The sequence below is a fragment of the Myotis lucifugus genome, unplaced genomic scaffold (assembly GCF_000147115.1).
Source record: "Myotis lucifugus unplaced genomic scaffold, Myoluc2.0 scaffold_77, whole genome shotgun sequence".
Lineage (NCBI taxonomy): Eukaryota > Metazoa > Chordata > Mammalia > Chiroptera > Vespertilionidae > Myotis > Myotis lucifugus.
Window position 1 is genome coordinate 4381937 of NW_005871125.1, and position 26797 is coordinate 4408733.

Sequence of the window (26797 nt, forward strand, 5' to 3'; positions counted from 1 at the left end):
TAGGAGAAATGTTACAGGTTCTATATCTGAACTGTGGTGAGGATAGTTACATGCAACTCACCAGACAGTTACCAAAAGAAATACTCTCTGAGAACCAGTAGACGTTTAATGGTTTATTGCACAAATACTATGACTCCTTTGACATGTCGACTGTGACAACAGTATCACCCTTACCCAAGTCTCATGCTTTTCTCCATATTTGACTCAGAAAATTCTTCTGTTCCTCCACCCTTAAATACGCAAATATTTCAAGGCTCACAAGACAACCAACCTGTTTTCTATTCTGAGGATCATCCAGCCCTTGCTGCTTTCTCTTCTCCCCCTCTGGCCAGGGTTACTCCACTGCTCTCTGTCTTCTCCATCAATTACAAAGCTAAATTCTTAGGAGGACATAGGGGCTATTTTTATTTCCAATTCACATCATAGCTATGGTAACATCACCTTATCCTTTTAAAAGGAACTCATGAGTAAAGAGGCAAATACATGAATACTAGCCTGCAGGAAGCCTCAAGGAGCAGTAGAGCTATGGAATATTTTTCCAATAGTCACACTTCCTCCCACTGAAAAATTCCCAAAAAGTAGACTAGAAAGGGTCAGATGGCTGCACAAAGAGCTACTTTGAGCTATTCAATGCAAAATATTGAGCCTACATATGGGGGTTCATTTCCTTTTTAAAACTGGTAGGGTTTTCAATATACTTCTCTCCCACCATTCCACATCTAAAACCCAGACTGGCCTTTGTGAGTCCAAACAGATGTCCTAGTTGTAACTGGCAAGCTGACATAGAAGGAGTCGCGTTAGCAACAGACCCCCTGAAAAAGCCTGGCAATATTTATAACTGTACAAGTTAATACTGTTTTCAGCATTTTTTTTGCCTCACCTCCACATCTCCCTGAATTAAAACATTCTTTTTAGTAAATTTGACAAGATAGAGCAAGCCCACAAGTTCATTTTCAGCAATAGATGATTCACAAACAAGATGTTGACAGGTTTTTATGACTACACATTCCAAATATCCTGGTCTCACAAAAGTGCTCATGGAGATTGATAGATATTTTAAAAAGAAATAAAAAAGAAGCAAATATATAAAAATGGGTTTTTCATGAAAATGGATGATAGAAAGTATTGACCCCACCCATCAGCACTCTTTCTTTTGAGCTTTTCTTCTCTTTGACCTGTAATCATGGTCTTTATAGGAAATAGCAAAGGAAGCCTAGAAGTAACTAAGAAGATGGGTGGTTGGAAATAAATGTTTCCTCAAGCATTTAGGACTTTTCAGAAATGTCCATCACTGAAATGTTAGTCCCATAGAAGCACTTAGCATGGCAGAGGAGAAAAGCAGATAGCTATTATTAATTTTAAGGCTGGCTGACAGCTTTCAGTCCAAGAGCAAGGCTTAACTTTGCATTCTGAATAATGCAGAGATTTTCATTAGTTGGAATAGGAAATGATAAATAATATATTGTCTGCCAAAATACTGTGACATTACATTATATACTTGCAGTTACCTTTCGGAATAAGCTTTCCAGAAGTGTACTTAGACAAATTGGAAAGCTAGCCGTATTGTTTTCTTATTTTATGTTTTACTTTTGGAAAAACAATTCAAAAGACACGTCTTCTTAGCTGTGGGCTGGTAAGGTCATATCCAAAGGGCAGTTCATTATTGCACCTAAAAGCTAAGTGTTGGCACAAATTGTACTAGTCTATGAGATCATTGCAATTGGTTTCATAGATTTCTTTTTGCTCACATCTGCCTTCTGGAGACTCTGGGCAATTCAATTACAAGTGCACTTTTGATTCCCACTTCTATCAATAAAAAGAATATAAAATTACCCTTGCTTGAGAACGATCAGACTAAAAGGTTTGTGATTGCTTTTCACTGTCATCTCTCTTCCAGCAGATTATCATGTCAGGTTGGTCGAGGGCATATTTACTTTGTTTTGAGCACACAAGACTCAGTTTCTGACTCTAAGTATTATTTGAATTGATGGTAACACAACTACTATATCCAGATGTCTCTCGGTAACTTAATGCATGGCCCCAATAACAAACACCAGAATTAAACCGTTAATGGAAAAGGCTGCTAGCAGCTGCTTCAATCCCAGTTTGATGGGTATTAAAATAGCTGATTCAGAGATTTCTATAGAGAAACTTAAGCTAATTAAAGACACCAAAGTCGATGAAACTATAATATCTGCCAGCATCATATAATCTATATACACTCACATTAATACTCTACCAGAAGGCTGATAGAAGGTCAAAAAACGTTTACTCAATTTAGATGAACCTTTTATTATGCATGTCATTTTGCATTTTCCAGGTTTACTTAAAAATCACAGCCTCAAAGAAAAGTCCTTTCTATATTTATTCTACTAGATAATAAAGACTATTGATTATTCTGCCTTTTCACACTCAATAAGGCAGGACAGAGCATTCGCATCGTTTGAGAGCCTCCAACCAATTCAGTGAGAAAAAAAGAAAGAGGATTCTTTCAATACCTACTCAAAAGTATCATACCGAATTTAATTGAGATTTATCATTCAGTGTTTCAATTTCTGAAGTATTTATTCATCCCCAATTCTACTCATTTTCTTTTGATCCCTCTTCCAGGTAAAACTGTTCATACTCAACCAGTTGTGTTTTGGCTGTGAGTAGGAGGCAGGCTGCTGACTTTTTATACATTAACATTGTCAGATTGTAGAATTAACTACTAATGGAACTCTCAAGGATCGACTTTTTGACGTTCAACCTCATAGTGGGAAGTGTTGTCATTACAGCTGCACTTTTGAAATGTCAGAAACTTGCTGGCTCATCTAGCATAAAAAAAATACCCAAGGCAAGCGTAACAGATAAGATGCAGTCTGTTTACATGTCTTCACTGCCTGATGAGTTTCTTCCCAGGGTCTAATATTTATTCCATTTGGTCAAATAAATTGAGGTGGGAACTTATTGCCAACTGGTTTCCAGTTTATGTATCATGTACTACCTCTGTTTGGTGGGGAGCATTCATCAGACCCCTTTGGAGTTGTGTTCTAGAAAGTTACATGGCTAGCTAGAAACTTACCCTCATTTTGTTAAAGAGTCAACTTTACAACTCAGACAGTAACTGCAATGATATAACCAAATCTCTGATATGGTTGGGTGTAATAATTATTAGTTTTAAATAAATTAAAATTTCCTTTGGTATTATGTGAGCCCATGACAGAGTTGTGCCAAGAAGTGCCTTATACATTAGCAGGTAGGTGTTTAAGAAATGCCAGTGGTTGACCTATGTTGCAAAATCTCTACCTATATAACTTTTCAGGTTGTGTAGGTATTGTGTGTGTGTGTGTGTGTGTGTGTGTGTGTTCCTGCTAAAATGTGATTGCTTAGCTTTTTCAGCATCTCTCTGTTTTTTTACATTTTGCCTAGAAGATTGTCATTTTTGGTTTTCTCAGAGCATTTTATATAGTTTATACACATGTAGAGCTTGCTATAATGGGTATTGTTGTATTGATGTCATTGCTATTAGTCAGATTTCAAAATTCTGCAGCCAGCATCCTTACAGGGGTGATGGATAAAGCAACCCCGAATTTTCTACTCAGCATACTGTTTAGGTCTCTGATGAAAAGTTACTAAGACATGTTGTGACAGCAATCTGTAGGCGTCTGTGTCTCTGGGAAGCTTCCCATACAATTTGGGTTGAGAGTTGCAATACTCAGTGCCATCTGATTTGAGTACAGTTTGGCTTATAAATGCTTGATTGTAACTTTACGATGGTGAGTTCAGTCATTTTCAGTTCCAAATGGGAATGATTTCAGAGCCCTGTAATGATTAGTTTTGGGAGCTATATCTCATCCAAAATCAACCCTCAGGGAGATGTAACAATACTTACAGGTATCCTCTTCTTCCATGAAAATACTGATCACATAACAGGCATACACAAAACCAACCAACTGCAAAGGAGAGAAAAGAAAATACTTTAAGAATCTAATCCAAATGTCCATAATTACAGAGCCTATATAATCCAATAGAGAAAGAATATATGGCAGTAACGTCTATAAATCTGTAATAGGAAAAAATCTTGGTTTTGCATAATAGCTGTGATTTTAAGGAGGCTTTTCATTTCTACTCAGCTTTAATAGCTTTCTAAAAAAATACAATAATGGGAAAAAACCAATTTCTAGGTATTTCACTTAGATTTTGATTTGGAATTTATAGGGCTTACATTTTAAGATCACCACAGGTTATGCAGAACATATATTTTAAAGTTTTGACTATTTATAGAGCAATCTGTAGCTGCACTCATTAATTATTATTACAACTATTTTAATGTTTAATAACAAAAAAGAAATCAAAATACATCAATTATCAATTAAACACCAATTATCTATTGAACCATTTAAAATGCTCAGAGAATATAAATTCTATTTAAATGCCATTTTTGTTAATTATATCATAATGAAATGCATTAACTTTCAGGTATTAGTAGTAAAATAAAATAGATAAGATCATTTATACTTTGGATACTAGTAGTGAAAAGAATAAATGCAGGTGCTTTCTGGCTTTCTACATTTTTTTCTACTTATATTGAGAAGACAATTTTTATCCTATGGAGCCAGTGACACTGAAATTCTTAGAAGACAAAATTGTCATCGAATCTAGTTTAGTCTGAAATTACTTCGATAAATACTTTGATGAAAAAGTATTAGAGTCTGTCTTCTTGCCTTTCTCTCCATTGTTAAAGTCTGTCCCTCCTTCTCCTTATAAAACACATTGGGAAGGAAACTTTTCTGATAGTCCCAGTGTCAAAGGCTGAATGCAAAGAATAATGTAACTGGTGTTTGTGACTGCCCAGGTAGATGAGGACTTTGAACTCATAACCAGCTTAGACTGTCTAGACAAAGGCCAAGAAGTCTCTCAGAGGGCGAAAGGTTAGAGTGAGAAGAACTTATATAGAGAGACTTGCCAGAGTACTGAAAGGTCCTCTCACCCCAAGGGGTGCCTTTTCTCATCCAAACCAAGTGAGGGGGTATTTCAGAGAAACAGAAACATGGGGAGCCTGACAAGGTTCTTGTAATTTGGGGAACACAGGTGCTTGGCACTTAATACACATTTGAAGAAGTCAAAATTTAAAGGGCTGTGGCTAAGTGTGCTTTTGGTGACAGTGTGTGCAGACACAGGGCTGAGAGGCATGGCCGGTCAGGTGTATGGGTGCCCTTAGCCTGGCAGGTAAAGCCTTTTGGAGAGAGCTGGCTGTGCAGGTGGCCTCAGAAGAATGATGCTGCTACTTAGTATATAGAAGATGTGTAAGAATGTCAAGTGGCCAGCTAGAGAGGCCGATCATCCAGAGAACCAGGTGAGGATGCCAAAGAATGGCTGGGGTGGGTTTCTGAAGAACCCACAAAAGCACCTACAAAAGGAAGAGCTGCAGTTGGAATCTGTTCCACCCAGGGAGCACCTCCTGCTGGATTACAACGGAACCAGCCATGTAAGACCTGTTCCTTATCTCTTCTCCATGAGTCCTCCTTTCACTGCATCTCTGGAATAACCCAACAGAGAGAAGTGGAGTGAGAAGAGGGAAAAACAGTGAGAGGTCCTTTCCTCACTGCTGATATGCAAGTTGAATTCAGACCCAGGCTGAGGAGGAGAGTTTAAGTAGAGGAGAGTTTGCACTGGCTGGGGCTGAACTTTTTATTTTAAAAAAAATTGAGATAAAATTGGTGTACAATATGATATAAGTTTTAGGTGTAGAATATTATCATTAGACATCTGTATACTCTACAAATGATCATCAGCAAAAGTCCAGTCACCATCCAACACCATATAATTGACCGCTTTACCCATTTCACCCTCCTGCAAAGTCCCTCCCTCTGGTAACCACCAATTTGTCCTCTGTATCTAAGAATTTTTTGTTCTGTTTTATTTTTTTAGATTCCATGTATGAATAAAGAAATCATAGGATATTTGTCTTTCTCCATCTGACTTATTTCACTTAGCATACATAATACCCTCACTGTCCATCCATATAGCTGCAATGGCAAGATTTCATTCTTTTTTGTGACTGAGTAGTATTACATCTATCTATCTATCTATCTATCTATCTATCTATCTATCTATCTATCTATCTATCACAGCTTCTTTATCCATTCATCCATCAATGGACACAGGTTGTTTCCATATCTTGGATATTGTAAATAATCCTACAATGAATATGGGGATTAGTGTTATCATATTAATGCCATCAAATTAGTGTTATATTCTTTGGATAAATACCCAGAGTGAAATAGCTGGATCATATGATAGTTATATTTTTACTTTTTGGAGAAATCTCCATATTGTTTTCCATAGTGTCTGTACCAATTTAAACTCCCACCAACAGTGTATGAAGGTTCCCTTTTCTCCAAATCCTTTGCAACATTTTTTGCTGTTGTTGTTAATCCTTATTCGAGGATATTTTTCCATTGACTTTTAGAGAGAGTGGAAGGGAGAGGGTGAGACACAGAGAGAGACATATTGATTTGTTGCCTCCGCAAGCATCCCAACCAGGGCTGGGGATCAAGCATGCAACCAAGGTATGTGCCCTTGACCGGAATTGAACCCGGGTTCCTTCAGTTTACAGGACGATGCTCTATTCACTGAGCCAAACCAGCTAGGGTCTCTGCAACATTTTTATTTATCTTTTTGCTATTATGGGCTGGGCCTTTTAATATTTACAGGGGACCAAAAGAGCTATAAGTTCTGCCCTGAAATGTCATACAAAGGGTGAGATAGACCGATGGCCAGAAACTGTACTTGAAGGGGCAATGGGAGAAAGAATAAAATGCATTTTAATTGTATTTTATCAAGTCCAGCTCATTCAATAAACCAGTTGCATGCAGAAGAAAGAATTGGTCTACAATCCTATTACTAAAAACTTCCGAATGGATTTTCTTCCAATTATTTTTCTCATAGTTGCTATATGCCATGGTGATAGTCTTATGACCCACATCAATATTTTTCATAAGCTTAATTATTACTAACTACATATATTAGCATAATTTATATATGATAATGTATTTAAGTAACCTCCTATTATTGAACATTGTTTTCATTATAAATACTATTATGATGAATATTAATACTTTTTCTGTATTCTGGATTATCTGATTCCAAGAAGTGCCATAAATAACACATTTTATCCTACTATAGCAGTGAATGATAATGCTTGCTTTGCCTCACCCTTGAAAATATAGCCAATATAATACACAAATTATATCTCTTCATTTATTTAATTTACAATAGTTTTATTCATCTGAAACATTTTCATATTTTATTAGCCATTTATATTTTTTTCTTTTCCAAATTATTTTCAGTAGTCCTTTACCCACATATTAACTTGCTGTTGTTTTCATTATTTGTGTGAGATCTTATGGGTTGTATATACGAAGCTTTTCTTTATGTCAGCAAGTGATAGTGATGACTTCATAATTGTGGGGTATTTTTTAGTAAATCATCTATTGGAAGACATCTGCCAATGAGTAACTTTCTATTTTCTTGGCGGGCTCTCTTTTAGGTAGGTGTGCGTGTGTGTGTGTGTGTGTGTGTGTGTGTGTGTGTGTGTGTGTAACTCAAGAACTTTCTATTGGTGCTGTTCAAATTACCACAAACATGTGGGTTAAAATCAACACAAATTTATTACCCTATACCCTGTAGTTCTGGAGATCAGAGGTCTAAAATGGGTCTTTTTGGACTAAAACCAAGTCAGCATGGTTGCAATCTTTCTGGAAAATCTGGCAACATCTTTTTGCATGTGTATGGCCTCCTTTGGAGAACTTGCTTTGGGTATGACTCTTTGCTTGGAAAACAGTTCAAGGAGTTCAGGTAACATGAGTTCTAGTGACACAAATATAGACAAATCAGACATCATTTGAACCCTAAGAGCTAGACTAGTGACAATCAAACAGATCAAGTGTCTCCTTCTATCCAGTGTGACTGAGATGACTGATTGTTTGGATCTCTTCCAGTTGCTTTGCAAAGAGAAGATTGGTAGCAAAATGGATTGAATCATATTATAATAGAAATTTTTTTTAACTAGTTTTGTTACTTTGGTTACAGACTGACATTTAGATGCTGCATTGTGTATTTTATCTTGGAAGTTGCTTATTGAATAGTTAGCCCACAGTTGCTCCATAGCTTTTTTATTCCAATAATTGTTTTCCTACAGCCAACTCAGGTAAGTGAAATTTCACAACTCATTATCTTTTTCATTTCTATTGATGGAAGGTAGGTAAAGGTAAATCAAATATTTTGATTGAGTGCTACAGGACTTTTCTAGTAGAAAGCCAAGTCCTTCATGATAGCTCAGTACTGTAATGAACATTATTTTTTCTACTTTCCTAATAGAGTATATACTTCTTTAGAAAAAAATATAGCACTTCTACCTGCACCTTTACATTGATTTAAAGTAAGAAAAATTATTTTATCTTCATTGATATCATTTGAGATGACAATGATGTCTAAAGTATATATTAGCATATTATTAGCCTCTTTGACAGGGGATGTATTTCGTGTCTTCTAACATTAGCTCATTCTATTTGGCATGCTTGGCCCATCAGCATTTACTGGTTGGTTCATTGGCATTTACTGGAAGAAAGGCCAGAGGATTGATGAGAAGGCCCCTTGAGAGCAAACTCAGTGAACTTAATGCTGAAACTCTGTTTTCACATGTCAATATGTAGAGTTGATTTGATGGGGTTGAAAAAATTCCATCCTGATAAAGAAATTTTGACCGAAAACAAAATCTGCCCCACCAATCTTTGGTTTGCCTTCTAGCTTCATAAGAGGCCTGGAAAATATTAACTGCTAATGGCTGTATCATGAATTACTTTGTTACATGTTTATACACTGAAGGATACAAATCTAAGAACCCTTTAAGAAATCTTTATAATATAAAATAAATTTTTATTTTTTTAGAAGACTTCTTAGTAATCTCAATGCAAGTTCCCTTCCAGGCTAAAAAGAAAAGGGTTGACCAGTTGGCTAACTTAAAAAAAAATGCAAGTCCTGATTTCATCATTTGAGTAAGTGCAGTGGTAGGGTTAGGACAAGACATTGAGCATGCTAGAAGGGCTGCATAAGATGCTGATCAAAGAAGTACTTTTAAAAGGCAAAGAAGGACAAACTCATTAAAAATACATTTTTATAAATATGTTTACTTATGTTACTTATTTTTCCCTGTAGTTTTAGGGCCATGGATTATTCTAAAAATATTGGGTTACTGTGTTTTCTGAAAAGACTCATCATCTATGTATTAAATAACTGGTTAATATATTTATTTCTTCCATTCCAAATAATTCTTTTGACTGACAGAAGGTAAGATCAAGTTTTTAGTAATAATGGCAGCACACTATCCTTCCTTATTTTGTGAATATATATATTTTTTTGCTAATAAAATGTGAGAACACCCAGTTTTAAAAGAACAGAGCAATGCATAGTAACAGAAAATTTATCAGACTCAAAAGTTCACTAATGGGCTTTAATAATATCTTGATAGATGACAAGAAAGGAATTTGGGCTAGATTATTGAAATAGATGACACCATTAGCTGGAAACATAAGAGAAAGACATGCCATTGTAGAAATATTAGATCACTCTCTGGGCCCTCCAACAAAATTTGCCAGCCATAATCTCAATAGTATAACACACAAATTAATTAAAAATATCCTTTTACAGTTGATCTATTGACGGGTATACTAATAAAGTATTTATCCCCCAAATTACTTTGGCTATCAAGATTAACCAAAGTTCTGTTTAATTAATAATGTTATTCTCCTGAGAACCTGTCTAGACATCATGTTAATCACCAATTTGTAGTTGGCTGACTGTTGTGTTGTGTTCTTGGTTTCCTATAATATGAATTGAAATAGTCCCTGTGGCTTTCTGCTTATTTCCAAGAAATGTAATATAATGCACTCTTGCTAAGAGCAAGGGCACACAAAATAATAAATAACATCAGGATAATAATCTTGATTATTTCTGCTTTTAATAAAGTTTTGAAAGTCATTTATTTTAAAGATAGTGTTTTTCTCCTCCATTACAACCATCTATCTCTACAGTTATAACATTTAGTTTTTCTCTGCATTATAATTTCTGACTGCATACATTCTATCTTTTTTGATATATTAAATGAATGCAAATGACATAAGAGTAGATTCTGACACCACTTTTTGTATAGGGATTGATTAGATTTTGCAAATAGGATTTGTATACGAGATTGATTTGTTTGGCCTGCAGACCTCCTATAAGGCCTGGCAGGCTCAGGTTTTACACTTGTAGTTACAAGGACGCAGACTATTGGCTGTGTGTCATACTAATTGTAAGCTTTAGTAAGAATGAATCAAAGACATGAGTCATCTTTAAAAGCGTCTTAAGGGGTAACTTCTAGGTGAACAGATGATGAGGAAAGCTCATTCAGGTCTAGCCTTAGGGTGAGAGAATTGCCGAGTTTGAGGGAAGCCTAAAGGAACGAAAACAACTACTTTCCTAAATTTCTCAGCATTCACACCAACATTTAAACCCTAAAGCTTAAGAGAACCCATAAGGAACGACAGAAGTTTCTCTATTCGACACACAGTTTCCAAAATGCTTTTAGTTAATTTTTCCTCAAATTCAAAATGACTCTATAAACTGTCTTGGCCAAAGCTGCCTATAGGAGGCAGGCAGAGGCAGACACTCTTCGTTCTGTGGAGAACTTTATTCCTGTGAAAATCATTAGGTTGAACATTTGTGAACAGAAAGCTTCTGTGGGTAATTTATTTGGGTTAAGGTGCTAAATTTCTTATAAAAGGAAACATAGCTACCTAATGTCAAGAACTGGGCATGATTTGGGATTTCACTTTTATACGCTAACGAATTAGCCTGTTACTTTCCGGGTTAGAGACAAAAGACTATCACAGCACAGTGGCCAGCACATGACAGACCCTTGCACACACAGTGGGTTGTGTTTCAGGAGAGAACACTGAGCAACCTTTACAGCAAGAAAAGCAAGCCCACCCTTTGCCAGGGGCGGGATGGGGGCGGGGGCAGAAGTTACCCCATCCCTCAAGGTTGTTTGCTAGAAACACAACCCCCCAAAATTGCTCAAGTAAAGAGCAATTATAAATGTATAAGCGATTAGTGTATCTATAGGTGGTATTTAAAGTCATATGACTGGATTAGATCACTAAGGAAGTAAATTAAGTCAGAGAAGGGACTCAGGATGAAGTTCTGAAACATTATGACATTAGGAGTTCGAGAGAAGTCAAGAAACCAGCAAAAGAGATCGAAAAGGACTGACCAGAGAGGTATAGGGTACAAGAATGTGAGAGCAATCAGCTGTGTCCAAGGCCTCTGATAGCTCAAGGACAGTGAGCACTAAGCACGCACCACTGGATCAGGTAACGTGGAGGACATGGACATGGGTGACCTGGATTGGAGTTGTTTTGGTGGAGGGTGTAGCCAAAATCTGATCAAAGTGGGTTCAAGAGAAAATAGGATTTCTACAACTCTTTCAAGGAGATTTGCCGGAAAGGATAGCAGCTGGAGAGAGACGAGAGGTCGATGAGGTTATTGTTTGTTCTTGCTTTTGTTTTAAGGTGGGCATTACTACAACATGTTTGTTCTTCCTTAAACCATGATTCATGATTTGGGGTAATGGAGAACAAAGATTATTTTGTCTGTCTAAGCACATAGGAACTTTTAATCTACTTTCAAGCCCTCAATAGTCCTGCCTCAATCTGGCTTTTAAGGCTTTTCCTCCACCCTTTTCTGCCAGGACCCTGTGCTCCAGTTCCCTGAGCACCCCCTTTTCTTTGCTTGCCCAAGACCCCCTAACCAGTGGTCGGCAAACTGCGGCTCGCAAGCCACATGTGGCTCTTTGGCCCCTTGAGTGTGGCTCTTCCACAAAATACCGACTTCTGCGCATGGGCCACGAAGTTTCAATCGCACTGTACATGCGCGCCCACACGTGGTATTTTGTGGAAGAGCCACACTCAAGGGGCCTGCCCTGGTTCAAGATGAGGATCTGCTCCTTCCCGACTTTGGCACAGCCCCATATTCCCGTATTAAGGTACATTCCACATGATTATACCCATTTGTTTGGACCTATGTCTCCACCACGACACTCTTTCACAGTAAGAACTTTTCCTCAACTCAACTTTGCATTTCTGACACTCAGCACTTTGCCTGCTACAAAGAAGGCACTCATTAAATGTTTTTGAATGAATAAATGATGAGAAGCAATGTATTTCAAAGTGAAGTATAGGAGGGAAACCAGTACGGCTGGAAAAAGTAGATGAATTTCAGAATTTTAGTATGTTAGCAACTCTGAAATTCCTACACGGGTCACTGTGTCACTCAGTTAAAATAAAAGCCAGCTCTGCTCATGCGCAGCAGTAGCCACTGTTGTAATTTGATAAGCGTGATCAATTTTTCTGCTTTGCTTTGATACTGTTTGGGTCATGCAATAAACATGAGAACAAGCCAATGATTATACCATCTTAGACAGATGGAGGAAATATAAACATGTAGAAATAAAGAAATGTTAGGGTATTTTCACTTATGCATTAACTATTGGTTGGGTTTACATGAACCCAAACATTTGAAGTGCTTTAAAAATAGCTATATGTATACCCGAACACACACATTGCTTTCTTCACTGGGGAGAAGAGAAATAATGTGATGGAGTAAGACTTTTCAGCTACTTTATTGAAGTGATACAGTGGTTTTCATAAAGAATTGTAGTCTCACTCTCACAGCAAGCTTGCATTTAACATGCCCTCTTGTCATGTCAGGACGACAGACAACAAAATGTCCAGACACATAACACCTGGTTAGTAATTTGAGAATCTTCTGACTTTTTCTTCTAGAAGGGATGGGGTTCAGCTTTGTGCAATGGCTCACACTAAATTTTGGATTGGAATCTTTCTTGGAAGTTACAGAAAACGCTGAGACTAAAGAACAAGCAGCAGGTGGACAGTCTCATCTCACAGGGCTGTGTGGACACATTTCTTTCTCTGTGGCTCTCAGGAGGGCCTTTTCAAGCAACTGTCACCCATGCCCATCTGTTTTCTCTTTCTTGCTCAGCAAAACAGAAGTCTAGGATCTTAGGACACTCAGGGGAAGACATCCTAAGAGGAATTGGCTTTTTAGTTATTTGGATCACCCTGGGAACAGTGTGAATCCTAGTAAGCCTTAACCTATTTGTTTTTAATCAAGCAGCTCATACTTCTCCTTCAGGAATTCCAGAATTAGAGTTATGTCTGTTTGTGACAGTGTCCTATGCCAAGTGAAGCCTGAAATTATTTGAAGACATTTGGATCAATCTCTTATTGAGTCCCACTGGCATCCTAAGCTCCAAATTAATCAATGAATATGGAAATAAGTTGTTTTCTCCACGATGACCATAAAAATGTACAACACCATCCCATTTAGTCAGGCTTTGGGGATTTATTGCCCTTACGTGTAAGGAAAGCACTGTGTAGACAGTCAAAATGGAAAAAGAATGGTTTGCTGGCTTTTACCAAGGAAGATAAGCTTTTTAATGATATTCATTTGTGATGCAGACACTCTGCACAAGCCAGCTCAGCAATACCACAGGGGACACAAATGTTACTCTGACTCACAAAGAAGGTTGCTCTCAGATAATGCATTTCTGGTGGCAAGGTGTTGAGGAATAACAGCATTGTTCAAAAATAAAAAAATAAAAGTGCCTCTTTAAGTAGATCATTTCATCTGCGACTTTTCTCAGTGTTTACTGCCAAATTCAATAATACTTCAATGGTATCATGTGAATAGCTAGGTAGGGTCATAGAACCTGAGTGTTATGAGGTAATTTGAAGTATCATATTTGTCTTAAGAATAATTTCATTTAGCTTTTACCTACTTTACAATCCTAAGTAAAAGAAAACAGAATCTGTAAATGTGTGAGGTTAACCTAAATGTAGTTTGGGAATAAAGAGTTGTTTTTATGAGTCTCAGGATGTGATGGGTAAGGTCTTGGGTGAACACACATGTCTTTGTGTTTATGAGGACGTGTAAATTAGCCAGGTTACATAGAGCTCTTCCTCCTCCATACCTGACCCTTTAAATGGAGTCTGGCCCAGGAAACTGGAGTGAAAGCTGGGTGTGCCCAGCAGCCCTCTGCCTATGTCCATTCCCACTGGCCTCAGACTTCCTTGTTCCCGTCTTGAGCTGTCGACTTCACTCTCTGGCAGCTCACATCTCTTGTGTTTATGATTCATTTTGGAATCTGCTCTCCGCATATAATAGCAGATGGACTCTTTTTGTGACCCTTCCATGTTGGGCACACTCAGTGTCTCAGGAGAGACATTTCTGCCAATATCTCCTCAAATCCAGCTTGCCACTGGGCCATATAATGCAACAGTGGGATGTTCATCTCCAAATGGTATGTGTTAGAACTGAGGTCCAGAGAACCCATTGGAAGGCAGTGGATGGCTGAGCAGTCATGCTCCAAGCCCCATGCTTAGGCAGCCAGGCACTGCCCCATGGACATGCAAATCCACATATATATCCACTGTCTATCTGCTTGTCACTGAGGAGCTGGCTCAGCCAATAATCAAGCTATTGAGGGGACATTTATGAATGACAATGTGTAGAGCCTTGACTATTGTGGGCCCTGCTCTTGCCATTCAGTGACAGTCATGTAGCCTCAGTAGACTGTTCAGCCCCTTATTGCAGATGAAGCTGTATGTGGATACAAAGAGTTTGGAAATCTCAGGAAAGCCCAAGAGAAAGAGAGGCATTCCTCTGCTCATATGTGTCTATGGAATATGAGAGGATGCATTTTGCAATATAGAAGTCTGCTTCCCTGTAATTAAATGGGGTTTTCATAGGTTTCTTAATTTGTTTGAGGAATGCATTTGACCCACCTAGTGAAGTATGGCAGATGCTATGATCCATTTGGTTGAATTAGCAAATGGAATCAATTTCGCCTAATACCACTGACCTGAACAGGAGTCAGAATGAGAGTGATGATGCTGTGGCCCCATTCTGAGAAAACCCCAGAAAATTCTGTATGAGAAACTGGCCATAGCAGCGAGATGTACCAGCCTTTGTAACTAATGGACTTTTGAGGGAAGCCAGATGCATAGCTTAAAACATGGCCATACTTCCCATCATTGCTGCAGCAGATCATTGACCGCCCCCCACTCAGGGTTGAGGGTGGGAGGATCTCATGTCGTGAACCACCTCACCCTCCCTCAAGGTCAAGGTAAAATAAATGCTGAGCACTGCCACTTTGTCTGTGCTATGGTCCTGCCTGCTCCTTGATTCTGAGCTTCTGTTCCTCTGCTCTTCTATTGGAATAACGTCATCTCAGCCCCAGGGATCAACGATGTGCTCATCAGCAGGAATTCAAGGAGTTCCATTTAACACTTGGGAATCAACATGAGGCCACTCTTGCTGCTAGCATTGGTCTGATGTACACAGGTCTCAGGATGGATTTCAGCTTTTTTCCTGGGATCTAAAGCTTACCTTACAGTTAATTGTTATGGTAGTCAAAAGTCCAGCTTCATGGTTGGAGAGATTTCAGTTCAAATTTTGGCTTTGCCAATACTATCTAAGTGACCTTGGGCAAAGTATTTTACCTCTCTGAGCCACATCTGTAAAATGGAGATAATGATCCCATTACTTTATTGATTATTGTGAGGATGACTGAGATCATGAATACTCAGTGCTTAGCACAGGGCTTTGCTGGATAGTTTTCTGGCACTGTATATCCATTAATAAATTTAATCATTATACCTCTAGAGCTAAGTTCTATTATTAACTTTATTCTATGGATGAGAAATTGAAGCACAGAGTCTAATTTACTTGTCTCTAAATCAGTTAGATAGAAAGTGACACTCTGGCTCTTTAGCTCATGGTGTTAACCCATCCCCTTTAGTAAACCACAGTCTAGTAATAATGACCATTTCCTTACTGCCATTCTATATGTAGTTCTTCTACAACCCAAAGCTGAATTTACTTTGCAAAGCAATTACAAACTCCTTTAGAGTATAATTCCCCAAGAAGACAGTGTAATTTTTCACAGTAGTCTTTGCATAGAATTAAGTGCTACCCACTGAACACATTACTCATCACATACTGTATACTTTTTAAGTGATGTCTTAAAATTTTAATAGCGTGAGAAGTACAAAATTTGAGTGAAAAGCATAAAACAGCCCCAGAATGCTTGCATCTAATAATCTGGAATTTTTAGACTTTATCTTTGTTTTTATCTTTTTCAATCCAATGGGCAACAACCCTCATTATTCCTAATAATGTGTTGCAATCAATAGAAAGGAGTTTTTCACTAATCATGCCCATTTTCTTGCTGCCCAAGCTGAGCGTTTCTTTTTGATGATGGCTTTGGAATGATGCAGAACTATATGGCTGTGATATTTCCTTTCAAATACTAGTGCTTATCTGGGTTCAGGCAAATTCATTATTATTGGAGTTTAATTGATTGCTAAAGACTTTATTGAAATTCAAGTGCACCATGTATTTGGATCTAAGCACAGTCTAGAAATTATGACCAAAAATGAAGTGAGGTTAATTCATTATGACTTACTCTCAGAGAGTCTATGTTGACCTTGAGGGGTTCTATCATCTTTGTTACTTGGATTCCTTATATAATGTCTTTAATAATCGATTCCATTTTGGGGTGGTATAGGAATGATGCTAAGTTTTCTGCTCTATAATTTATAGAATTCTTTTTTTTTTTAAAATGGGACAGTTGCCCAGGTCCAGGAAGGAAACTTAAAGAACCACCCTAGTAGCAATCTTGGTTCTCTACCATTGATGCAAGCCAGTTGTGTGACTCAAGGAAGGTGGAGATGAGTGCAGGGTTGTACCAGCCACAACACAACTGTTACAATCTAAATATCTCAAATAGAGCCATGTACTATAGTGCATGTCTATGCAAACTGGCTGCGGGTTCTCACAGAAGCAGCTGTGGTACCAGAGCCTGCTCTCAGCAGCCTTGATTGTCCCAAATTGGTCCTTTCAGGGTAGACATCTCAGGCCCAGTTACCAACCTCCATCAACGTAAAGAATGTTCACATCTAATGAAATTCCAAAAAGGGACTCACCAAGGAATTTTGGGGTTGGAGCCTTACTCAGAAAAAAATATTTGGGCTGGCTAAGGAGGGTCAGGCTGATGGAAAGCAGTTTAAAAACTGTAATTTCAATTAATTTTGTTTTTGGGGGGGGGGGTAAAATATTTTACATCAGGAACCAATGAAAGTTCTAGACATCTTAAAGATCTAACTTATACTTTAATTAAAAATAAGTTATATTTTATGTGTTTAAAAATGAGAGTAGTTGACAGTGGTCTGACTATTGGTTTCCTGTTTCAGTTCTGATTTATCAGATCGAAATAGCTCTGCTGTCTGGACAATGCAGGAGGAAGGCATTAGGGTTGGTTCAGTGTTAAGTAGAGCTGGGTCTCCCTACTCTGCCCTGAAGGGTGGAAACTGTGTGAGAAGAAGCTTTGGCACCATGTGAACTCAGTGGGAGAAAATGGTGTTCAATGGGCTTTAAAGATATGGCATCTAAAAATGGTATTCAAGGTCTCCCAAGCAGAGTCAGCCACAGAAAGTGTCCATTCCTACCAAGTTTGATAATTTTCTACTTTTCTACATGGCAGGAGCTGAGTTGAGCATATACTCTGATGCATTATAGAGAATTTAAAGATCATAATGAACATATATTACACTTCCATTTTTATGGTAATAATCTGATACTTTGAAACATATTATATCTCCTTATATATTATGATTATGTCCAAACCTCATTAGAGTATATCAGTGAGTATTATTATCTCTTTGTGAATGAGGAAACCAAGGATCAGAATACTCATTTCCGATTATGTAGCTAGTTGGTTGTAGTATTAGGACTCAACCATAAGTCTTTAGTTTACAAAGACCTATGACTTTGACACAGTTCAAACTGTCTCCATATTCACTGGGAACGATCTGAGAAGGCAAATATGTTGGTGATATTAGAGATTTCCCTCTGATTGAGGCACCATAGCAAGTCACTTTATGCTGCCCTACATCCAGTCCTAGGCTTCCATTCATTTTTGCTCGTGGATGGACCACACTAAGTCACAACCCCATATCACTCAAGCTTCTCATTTCTTTGTCCCTGCTCTTGGGTGATAAAGTAGAGCAAAAACATAACGCTCAAGTCCTACAAACAACAAATTAAATTTAACTTCTTTGGTTCCAACGTTGGCCTTCATCTGCATTCTCAAGCTTACTCTTGGCCTCACCCTTCGTTTTAACTTCATTTCTGATACTTGGCAAATTCTGTCTTCATCTCTTGCTTATGACCGTCAGGGATTCTTCTGGATAGTATCAAATCCTGAAAGCCATTATATTCCTAAACCCATCTTGGCAAATCAATCTTATTCATTCACCACTTGCCATCTCATCAAATGAAGAGAATACATTAACAAATTGTTTTCATAAGCTTTTCCTAAAATAAAAATCTTTGACTATATGAAAGTCCCAAATCCAACACAACACATTCTTTATTCTTACCTATTACTTTGTTGACTGTAAGACTATTGTGAACCAATTATATATCCATAGACATACCTTATTATATTTTCTTTCTACATTTATTCCCTTATTCTTTCTTAGTGTGTCTGAGGATAAGGAGTCTTTCCTTTTTAAAGATAATCTCTCTCTTTAATGTTTTTTTCTTATCTTGACTTTCAAAGATCTTTCTTTTGCTCTTTTGAGTTTGTCTCTAAATATCTCTTTTTCACAGACTCTTTTCCCTCTGCCTTAAAAAATGTTTAATTCTCCCTTATCTTACAAAAATGTCACTTGATTCTGTTATGTCTCACAGTTTCTTCCTTCCACTCACAAATGTCTGAAATGAATGTTGTTATCAGCTGCCTCCTTTCCTCTGCTTTTCATTTCTTCCTTAATTCATGGCAAATTGGCCTCTAGCCCTACTTTTCTGCTGAGATTGCTCTTTTAAAGGTTAACAACCTGCATTTTTGTAAAATCTAATGTCCTTTTTATCCATCCAAATTCACACAGTATCGACTATGTTCCAACTAGACTGTGTTAGGTTCTGCCAGGCTCTCACATATGTCCATCCACCTCAGGCCACTTATTATAACTCTGTATTTCAGCCAGGTCCCTAGCACCTACAAGAGATTCTTGCTATGGTAACAATAGACTGACTGAAAAACTCTAGGTCAGTGGTTCTCAACCTGTGGGTCGCGACCCCTTTGGTGGGTCAAACGACCCTTTCACAGGGGTCGCCTAAGACCATCGGAAAACACATATATAATTACATATTGTTTTTGTGATTAATCACTATGTTTTAATTATGTTCAGTTTGTAACAATGAAATTGGGGGTCACCACAACATGAGGAACTGTATTAAAGGGTCGTGGCATTAGGAAGGTTGAGAACCACTGCTCTAGGTCAATGGTGGAACTCAGCAACAAGTCACTTTTTGACATGAGCAGCATAGTACAATGTGCGCATTTTGTTGATTTCCCTTTGGGTAAAAGAGAGCAAGCAGGGACAGTCCAGGCTTGGCACAGACTTAGGGTGGGAAAGATCTGCCTGGGATCTGGGGAGGAAGGACTGACTCCAAAACAAACTTTAGGAGAGTATTAAAGTTTGGCTTTGGTCAGGTTGTCCTGACTCAAGGAAGCGAAGAAAACCAGGTCCAGGCTTTAGGGTCCTGACACATTCTCAGAGCTCTTGGTTTTAAAGACTATTTAAAAAGGGAGGTCCATCAAGAAGAGGTAAGGACAGACCCAAGAGTTAAGGTGGGATAGAAACCAGGGAGAGAGACAGCTGGAGTGGGAAGCTACTCTCCTAGTTTAGGAGAGAGGCGGTGGGGAAAGGAAGAAGAAACACAACCCAATAAATTAGGATAAAAGGCCCAGAATTGCTGAGTGATGGCACAATTAGGAATAGATTAGTGACTATACAGCCTGAGGCTCATGCTGGTCTGTGTTCACTCCAGGGTTCTCACAGAATCCATCCTAAGACACGGAAACACAGCTAACAGCTAGTTGGGAGAGGGCTCCAAATATACTGCCAGCCTTGGGTGTCACTAAGTTGGGATCTAAGAAGGGCTGAGGGCACACTGCTTCTCAAACTCAAATGCTCATGCACATTATCTGTGATCTTGCTAAGGGGAAAATTCTGATTTAGTAGATTTCAGGTGGGGCCTGGGATTCTGCATTTCTAGCAAGTTCCCAGTGACATGGCTGGTGCTGGTCTTTGAGCAGCAAGGAGTTCAGGTAGCAATTGTGATTATTAGCATCTGGAGTCAGGCAGAACCTATCTTTTAGAGGAATCAGCCTCAGTTTTGATCCTTGGGCTTTGGTCCTAATGCCATCTAATGAAAGTAGTGAATAGAGTCAAAGCAATGTGATTATGCCACCATTTGTTTAAAAATGTGGGGGAAAGGAATACACATACATACAGGCTTGTACATTGTAATAGATTGCTAGTTATTTATTCAGTATCCATTCTTCCTTTATTTTTATTTATTTTTTATTTTTTTACCAACAGAACCCCTATGTTTACCTGCTCAGACAAGGCTAGTCAATTAGATGTGATGTGGGGCTTTCAAGAAAGTGCTTCAAAGGGAGCTGACTGCTGGAATTTTACATTAGGCTCATTATCCCACATTCCTTCTTCTTGGCTGGAATGTTGATGTGATAGATTTCAATCTACCCACCATATTATGATCACAAGGTGACTTTAAGAATGAAAACTGCATCCCAAGACTGATGAGAAAGAAAGATGAAAAGAGCCTGAGTCTCATAGAGAACCCAGAAATCGACCCAAACCACTATGCTCAATTAATATTCGACAAAGGAAGCATGAACATACAATGAAGTCAAGACAGCCTCTTCAATAAATGGTGTTGGGAAAATTGGACACATACATGCAAAAAAATCAAACTAGACCACCAACTTATACCATACACAAAAATAAACTCAAAATAGATAAAGGACTTAAACATAATACGGGAAACTATAAAAATACTAGAGGAATCCACAGGCAGCAAAATCTCAGACATATGCCGAAGCAATTTCTTCACTGATACTGCTCCTAGGGCAATGGAAACTAAAGAGAAAATAAACATGGGACTACATCAAAATACAAAGCTTTTGCACAGCAAAGGAAACCATCAACAACACAACAAGAAAGCCCACTGCATGGGAGAACATATTTGCCAATTTTATCACCGATAAGGGTTTAATCTCCCACATTTACAGGGATCTCATGAAACTTAACAAAAGGAAGATAAACAACCCAATCAAAAAATGGGCAACGGATCTAAATAGACACTTTTCGAAAGAAGGCAGAAGAAAGGCCAAAAGACATACAAAACATGCTCAAAGTCACTAATCATCTGAGAGATGCAAACCAAAACGACAATGTGGTACCATCTCACACCTGTCAGAATGGCTATCATCAACAAATCAACAAACGACAAGTGTTGGAGAGGATGTGGAGAAAAAGGAACCCTCGTGCACTGCTGGTGGGAATGCAGACTGATGCAGCCACTGTGGAGAACAGTATGGAGTTTCCTCAAAAAGTTAAAAATGGAACTCCCATTTGACCCAGTGATCCCACTTCTAGGAATATATCCCAAGAAACTAGAAACACCAATTAGAAAGGATATATGCACCCCTATGTTCACAGTAGCACAATTCACCATAGCTAATATTTGGAAATAGCCTAAGTGCCCATCAGTAGATGAGTGGATTAAAAAACTGTGGTACATCTACACAACGGAATTACTATGCTGCGGTAAAAAAGAAGGAGTTCTTACCATTTGCAACAGCATGGATGGAACTGGAGAGCATTATGCTAAGTGAAATAAGCCAGTCAGAGAAAGATAAATATCACATGATCTCACTCATTTGTGGAATATAATGAACAACACAAACTGATGAACAAAAACAGATCCAGAGACAGAGAAGCATCGATCAGACCATCAAACATCAGAGGGAAGGTAGGGGAGGGTGGGGGTAAGAGGGAGAGATCAACCGAAGGACTTATATGCAAGCATAAGGGCCTAACCAATGGACACAGACAACAGGGGGGTGAGGGCATGAGTGGGGAGAATGGGGGGTAAAGTGGGGATGAGGACACATATGTAATAACTTAATCAATAACAAATTAAAAAAAAAGAATTATAAAAAAGGAAAAAAGAAAGAGCCTGAGTCTCTGACAACCAGAGTCACCATTACAAGCTTTCAGTGCTTACCTCCCAATCTCTCCCAGATGAGAGGAAAATAAATCTGTATTTTCTAAATAACTGTTATTTGTTTTATAATATGTAGCTAAATTCAATTACTAACTGGTAACTGGTACTATAGGCACATAATATTTCTGGGAGTTTATCTACAGATTTGTTGTCAGCTATTGCCTTTGGGGAGGGGAACTGGTATACCCTGGTTTAGGGTCTGGGAAGCAAATTTAAATTTTATAGTATGCTATTCTGTCCTTTTTGGATATTCTAAGAGTCACAAATGACAATAAATAAATAAATAACAACAGAGCAGAAACCAAAAAAAGCAAACAAATGAAACAAACAATCTATAATAATAAAAGTGTAATATGCAAATTGACAGAACTGCCAAACAGTGGGACCACCATCCAGATGACTTCTGGACGAAGCCGGGGCTGCAAGGGCCGAGGCAGCTGGGGTTGCGAAGACCTACTCCTGCACGAATTTCATGCATTGGGCCTCTAGTAGTAATATAAAAACCTTGAATTCTTGCTAGTGTTCACGAAAAAAGCATACTATGGATTTTCAATCCCTGTGTTTTCACATCCTGAGAGTTATCTTTCTTTTTCATTAAAGAGAAAAATGGACCCAGCTGCAATGTATGAATTTAATCTGATATTTGTACATAAATGGAAATTGGCATGCATAATTGACATTCAATTCAATTCTGATTTTCTATCTTGTCTTCTGCAGAATTTTACATCAGGATCACTATCCAAATAATTAAAGCTCTGGCATTTTCACCTAAAATCAGATCTCCATGATTTTGAATTCATAATTATGATTAATAACAAGTGAATAAATGGCTAAGAAAGAAATATCTTCAGAAATATGTGTCTTCATTGGGTTAGACACAATTTAGTTTATCTATTTAATGAGATGTTGGATTTTCATTGGTAGTGCCATTTTATGGCAAATATCCTAGGAGGCACAAATCTTTATGTCTGATCAAAATGCAATTAATCAAGATCATTCAAGGACTTTCCATTTACAGACATCTCCACTTGCCTCTCAAGGCTTTGTTTAACTACAAACTTAATCTCCTTTCTCCTCTAGCTAGGAAAAATTTCTCCTCTTTCACCCAATAAATTCATGCTCTCTCATATTCCAGCATTTGATTATGGATCTTTCCAGTGTTTGGATGACTGCCTACCTTTTTAGCTTCCCCAGTTGTATGTATATTTGTGTGTAAACATGTGTGTGCATGCACAAACACACACCTTAATATTTATATTTAAGATTTTCTTCTCTTTGTATTTGCATTTATTTTCACTTGAACTAGATGACAAACAAATTTGTTTATTTATTTTCTTTGGCAGTACATTTGCATCTATATTTTCAAGCATGCAATTTGAGCATGTCACTAGGGGGCTAATGAACACAGCCTGGAAAGTGTATAGATAAATCTTATTTACACTTAATTAGATCAAAAAACATTTTCTCACATCAGTTAATACGACGATAGTTTTAAAAATGTCTGCCTTCTTTCCCCCATGATATTAATGTGAAGTGAAGTTAACCTAAGACTAGTATGGAAGCAGATTTAGAAAGAGATTTTGCAGATGTCATCTGAAATGTTAACCTTTCTCTATCAGGCTCTATGATAATACTATCTTGAGTACTCTGCTGCTTTCTTTTGTTTTTTCAAAGTTTATTTTTTCCATCATCATTTATGCCCCATACTTTCTTCTACCTCCACCCTACCCTGCTTCCTTTCCTTAAAAGAATTTTTTGAAAGGTTTTACCTTACATAATGCCTAGAGATATCTCTTCTCAAAAAAGTAATTAAATGATTGTATAACAAAGAACTATTAAAGTTATATTTAGTCTTTTCTAAAATGGATAAAAGCAACCTATGAAATCTACTGTAACCTCTACCTAACATATATTCATCAGTCCTGGTCATACCCTTTTTGTGTTTGCTACCAGTTTTAATCCTGTGAATAGAAGGAATTCAAGCTTTATTCCACTTATGATGGATTCTCAATTTTCAGCAGGTACCTTCCTGACAACCTCTCTCTGCTCATTCCATTCAACTAATAATATTTATGTGTGTGAAGATGAAAGGGGAAGGGAGAGGAAAGGAAAAGAGAGGAGAGGAAAAGGAAGAAGGAGGAGAGGGAGAGGGGATGTAGAGAAAGAGAGAAGGAGGAAGTCATATGTTTAAGGCTTAGAATCACGTCACAGGGCTATGTAAGAAGTTTATTCACATTTTAAAAAGAGCAAAGTCACCATGGTAATTGTTAAAGAAGAAAGGAATTTTGTCTCTGCTCAAAAGGCTGAGTGGGAATAATGTTTCAATCGTTAATAGTGAAGTCAAACTGGCTCTACTTGTCCCTCACTCCACTCTGCTCATTGTCCTCCAGAGGGTCCATGTCACCATGTTCTTCCACATTGCTCCTTTCAGATATCCTCACATGCCTCCTTGGCATTAAAGAGTAAGATCACAGCCATCCGGTAGTCTTCAAAGGATGAAATATTAAAGGGATAAAGAAATAAAGGCTATAAAACAGCACATGACCTAGTGAGTGGGGAGGGCTTTATCTAGTGATAAGAGAGGTGGCATGAATGACAGACATCATGCCCAAAGAAGGTGGCACCCACTTTCCTTCTGGGTAAGCAGGGCCAGTGCTGCTGGGAGGGGAACCTCGAATCCTGTCTCACTTGTTGGTGAGCAGCTGTAGGTGAGTGTGCAAGCCCATACATGCTGAGAGCACAGACACTGAAGGGCACTCCAGTGAGAGAAGAAAACTCAACTAATGAGTTTGGAATGATAATTGTTTGTGTTTGAATACATTTCATACCTGGTTGCTTTTTCTAAACTATTGTATTAGGGGCACATGGGGAAATTAAATACTTTATTTGTGGGCAGAGAAATTACCTTCCAATAAATTGGGAACATAAATCCACTGAAAGGAAGAGCTAGCTGGTCTGAATAGCAAGTTTGTACTTGCATCATGCATGTAGGAGGCAGGCTTGAATGAGGAAACTACTTACATGACATCTTTCATCATTATACAAATAAGTTAACAAACGGAAAGTGGACACTAAAAGAACTATCTATACTCACTTGCTAAAGGCCTATTTGGTGGTCAGTATACTTATTTGCTGTCAGGGCATTAAAGTGTTTCAATAATCCCATTTGAAGGGCAGTGTTTTTAAAAGTTTAGTAAATGTAGGTCTGCTATCCTTCCAAGGGGCACTTATTAAAATATTTTAATATTGCTTCAGCCCAACTGACTCAAGAATGTGGATTACAACAGCAGGAACTGTCAGCTAAGCTGAAGATCTACTCAATTGAAGAACATCTATATATATATAAAAGGCTAATATGCAAAGTGTCCCCTCAGGAGTTCAATTGGGAGAATGGGAGCTCAATTGCTTGCTATGACATGTGCTGACACCAGGGGGTGGTGTGGAACATGGCTAGCGATCAGTGGTGGTGGCAGGGTGCTGAGGGAGTGGGGGAAGGAGGAGGTGGGGACGTGGGGAGGTGGGGAACCTGATCCACCCTGATCACTGGCCAGGCCTAGGGACCTTACCTGTGCTTGAATTTCATGCACCGGGCCTCTAATGTTTAAAATAAATTATTCAGATAGCCACTGAAACATAGCTCACTTTAATTGGGAAGATGAATATATAGTGCATATTAGTAGATATTTTCAACCAAAATCCTATTGAAAGAAACTACATTATTTAAGATTTTATGATGCCACTCCATTGTGGTTTCTCAGCATGAAACTAGAAATATTAATAAGATGCATTTTCTTTCTTTTCAAATCCAAACTTGATTAAAAGTCACACCAAACTCACAAAGTTGGCTCCCCTGGCAACCAGCCCCATCCTTAGGTGTGGTCCAAAAGTCACCCATTAATATAACAAAAGACACTTTTAATGCCAGAAATGGGGAGATATATATATCACAATATCACAGAATGACATGCATAGCACCTTATTTGTTTTTTGTTTTGTTTTTTAATTTTCAGAGACCAGAACAAATTCCACCTCTTCCTTGGGTACTTTTTAATCATTAAAAGATATTGGTACAATAGTGCATAACAGAGCTCAATGATGGTTAGATTTTTATCATAGGAAGTGATGACCCTCTCCTAGAGAGAACCATAGGATTGACTGTTTGGATCTCTGGTTTACTACCATTGCATTATCATGGTGGTCTTTTAACTGCTTCTAAAGTTCAAAGAATTTTAACTTTTTATTGTGCAGTCACTTTATTTTATTTTTCTTTATAACTTTGTGCCTAGTCCCTTGTTGGTATTCAGCATTTGTTTAGCAAAACAAATGCTAAAAAATTGAATATATTTTTTTGGAACTCTTTGGATGAGTAGAACAAAAGGTAAGAGCCCATTCAAAATGTTCTTGTTGACAAAAGAATAGACAAATAGATCAATGGAACAGTAGAGAGCCCAGAAATAGACCACATAGGTACAGCCAATTGATCTTTGACAAAGGAGCAAAGGTGATACAATGGATCAATAATAGTATTTCC

General features: G+C 38.0%; 1 protein-coding gene across 1 annotated transcript in view; it reads right to left on the reverse strand.

Moving 5' to 3' along the window:
• NKAIN3 (sodium/potassium transporting ATPase interacting 3) overlaps positions 1-26797 on the reverse strand; it is a 193458-nt gene that overhangs the window by 24882 nt on the left and 141779 nt on the right. Inside the window, exon 5 of the mRNA XM_023755501.1 lies at positions 3875-3935. Within this exon, the coding sequence (XP_023611269.1) occupies positions 3875-3935 (61 nt within the window). The remainder of the gene's footprint in view (positions 1-3874; positions 3936-26797) is intronic.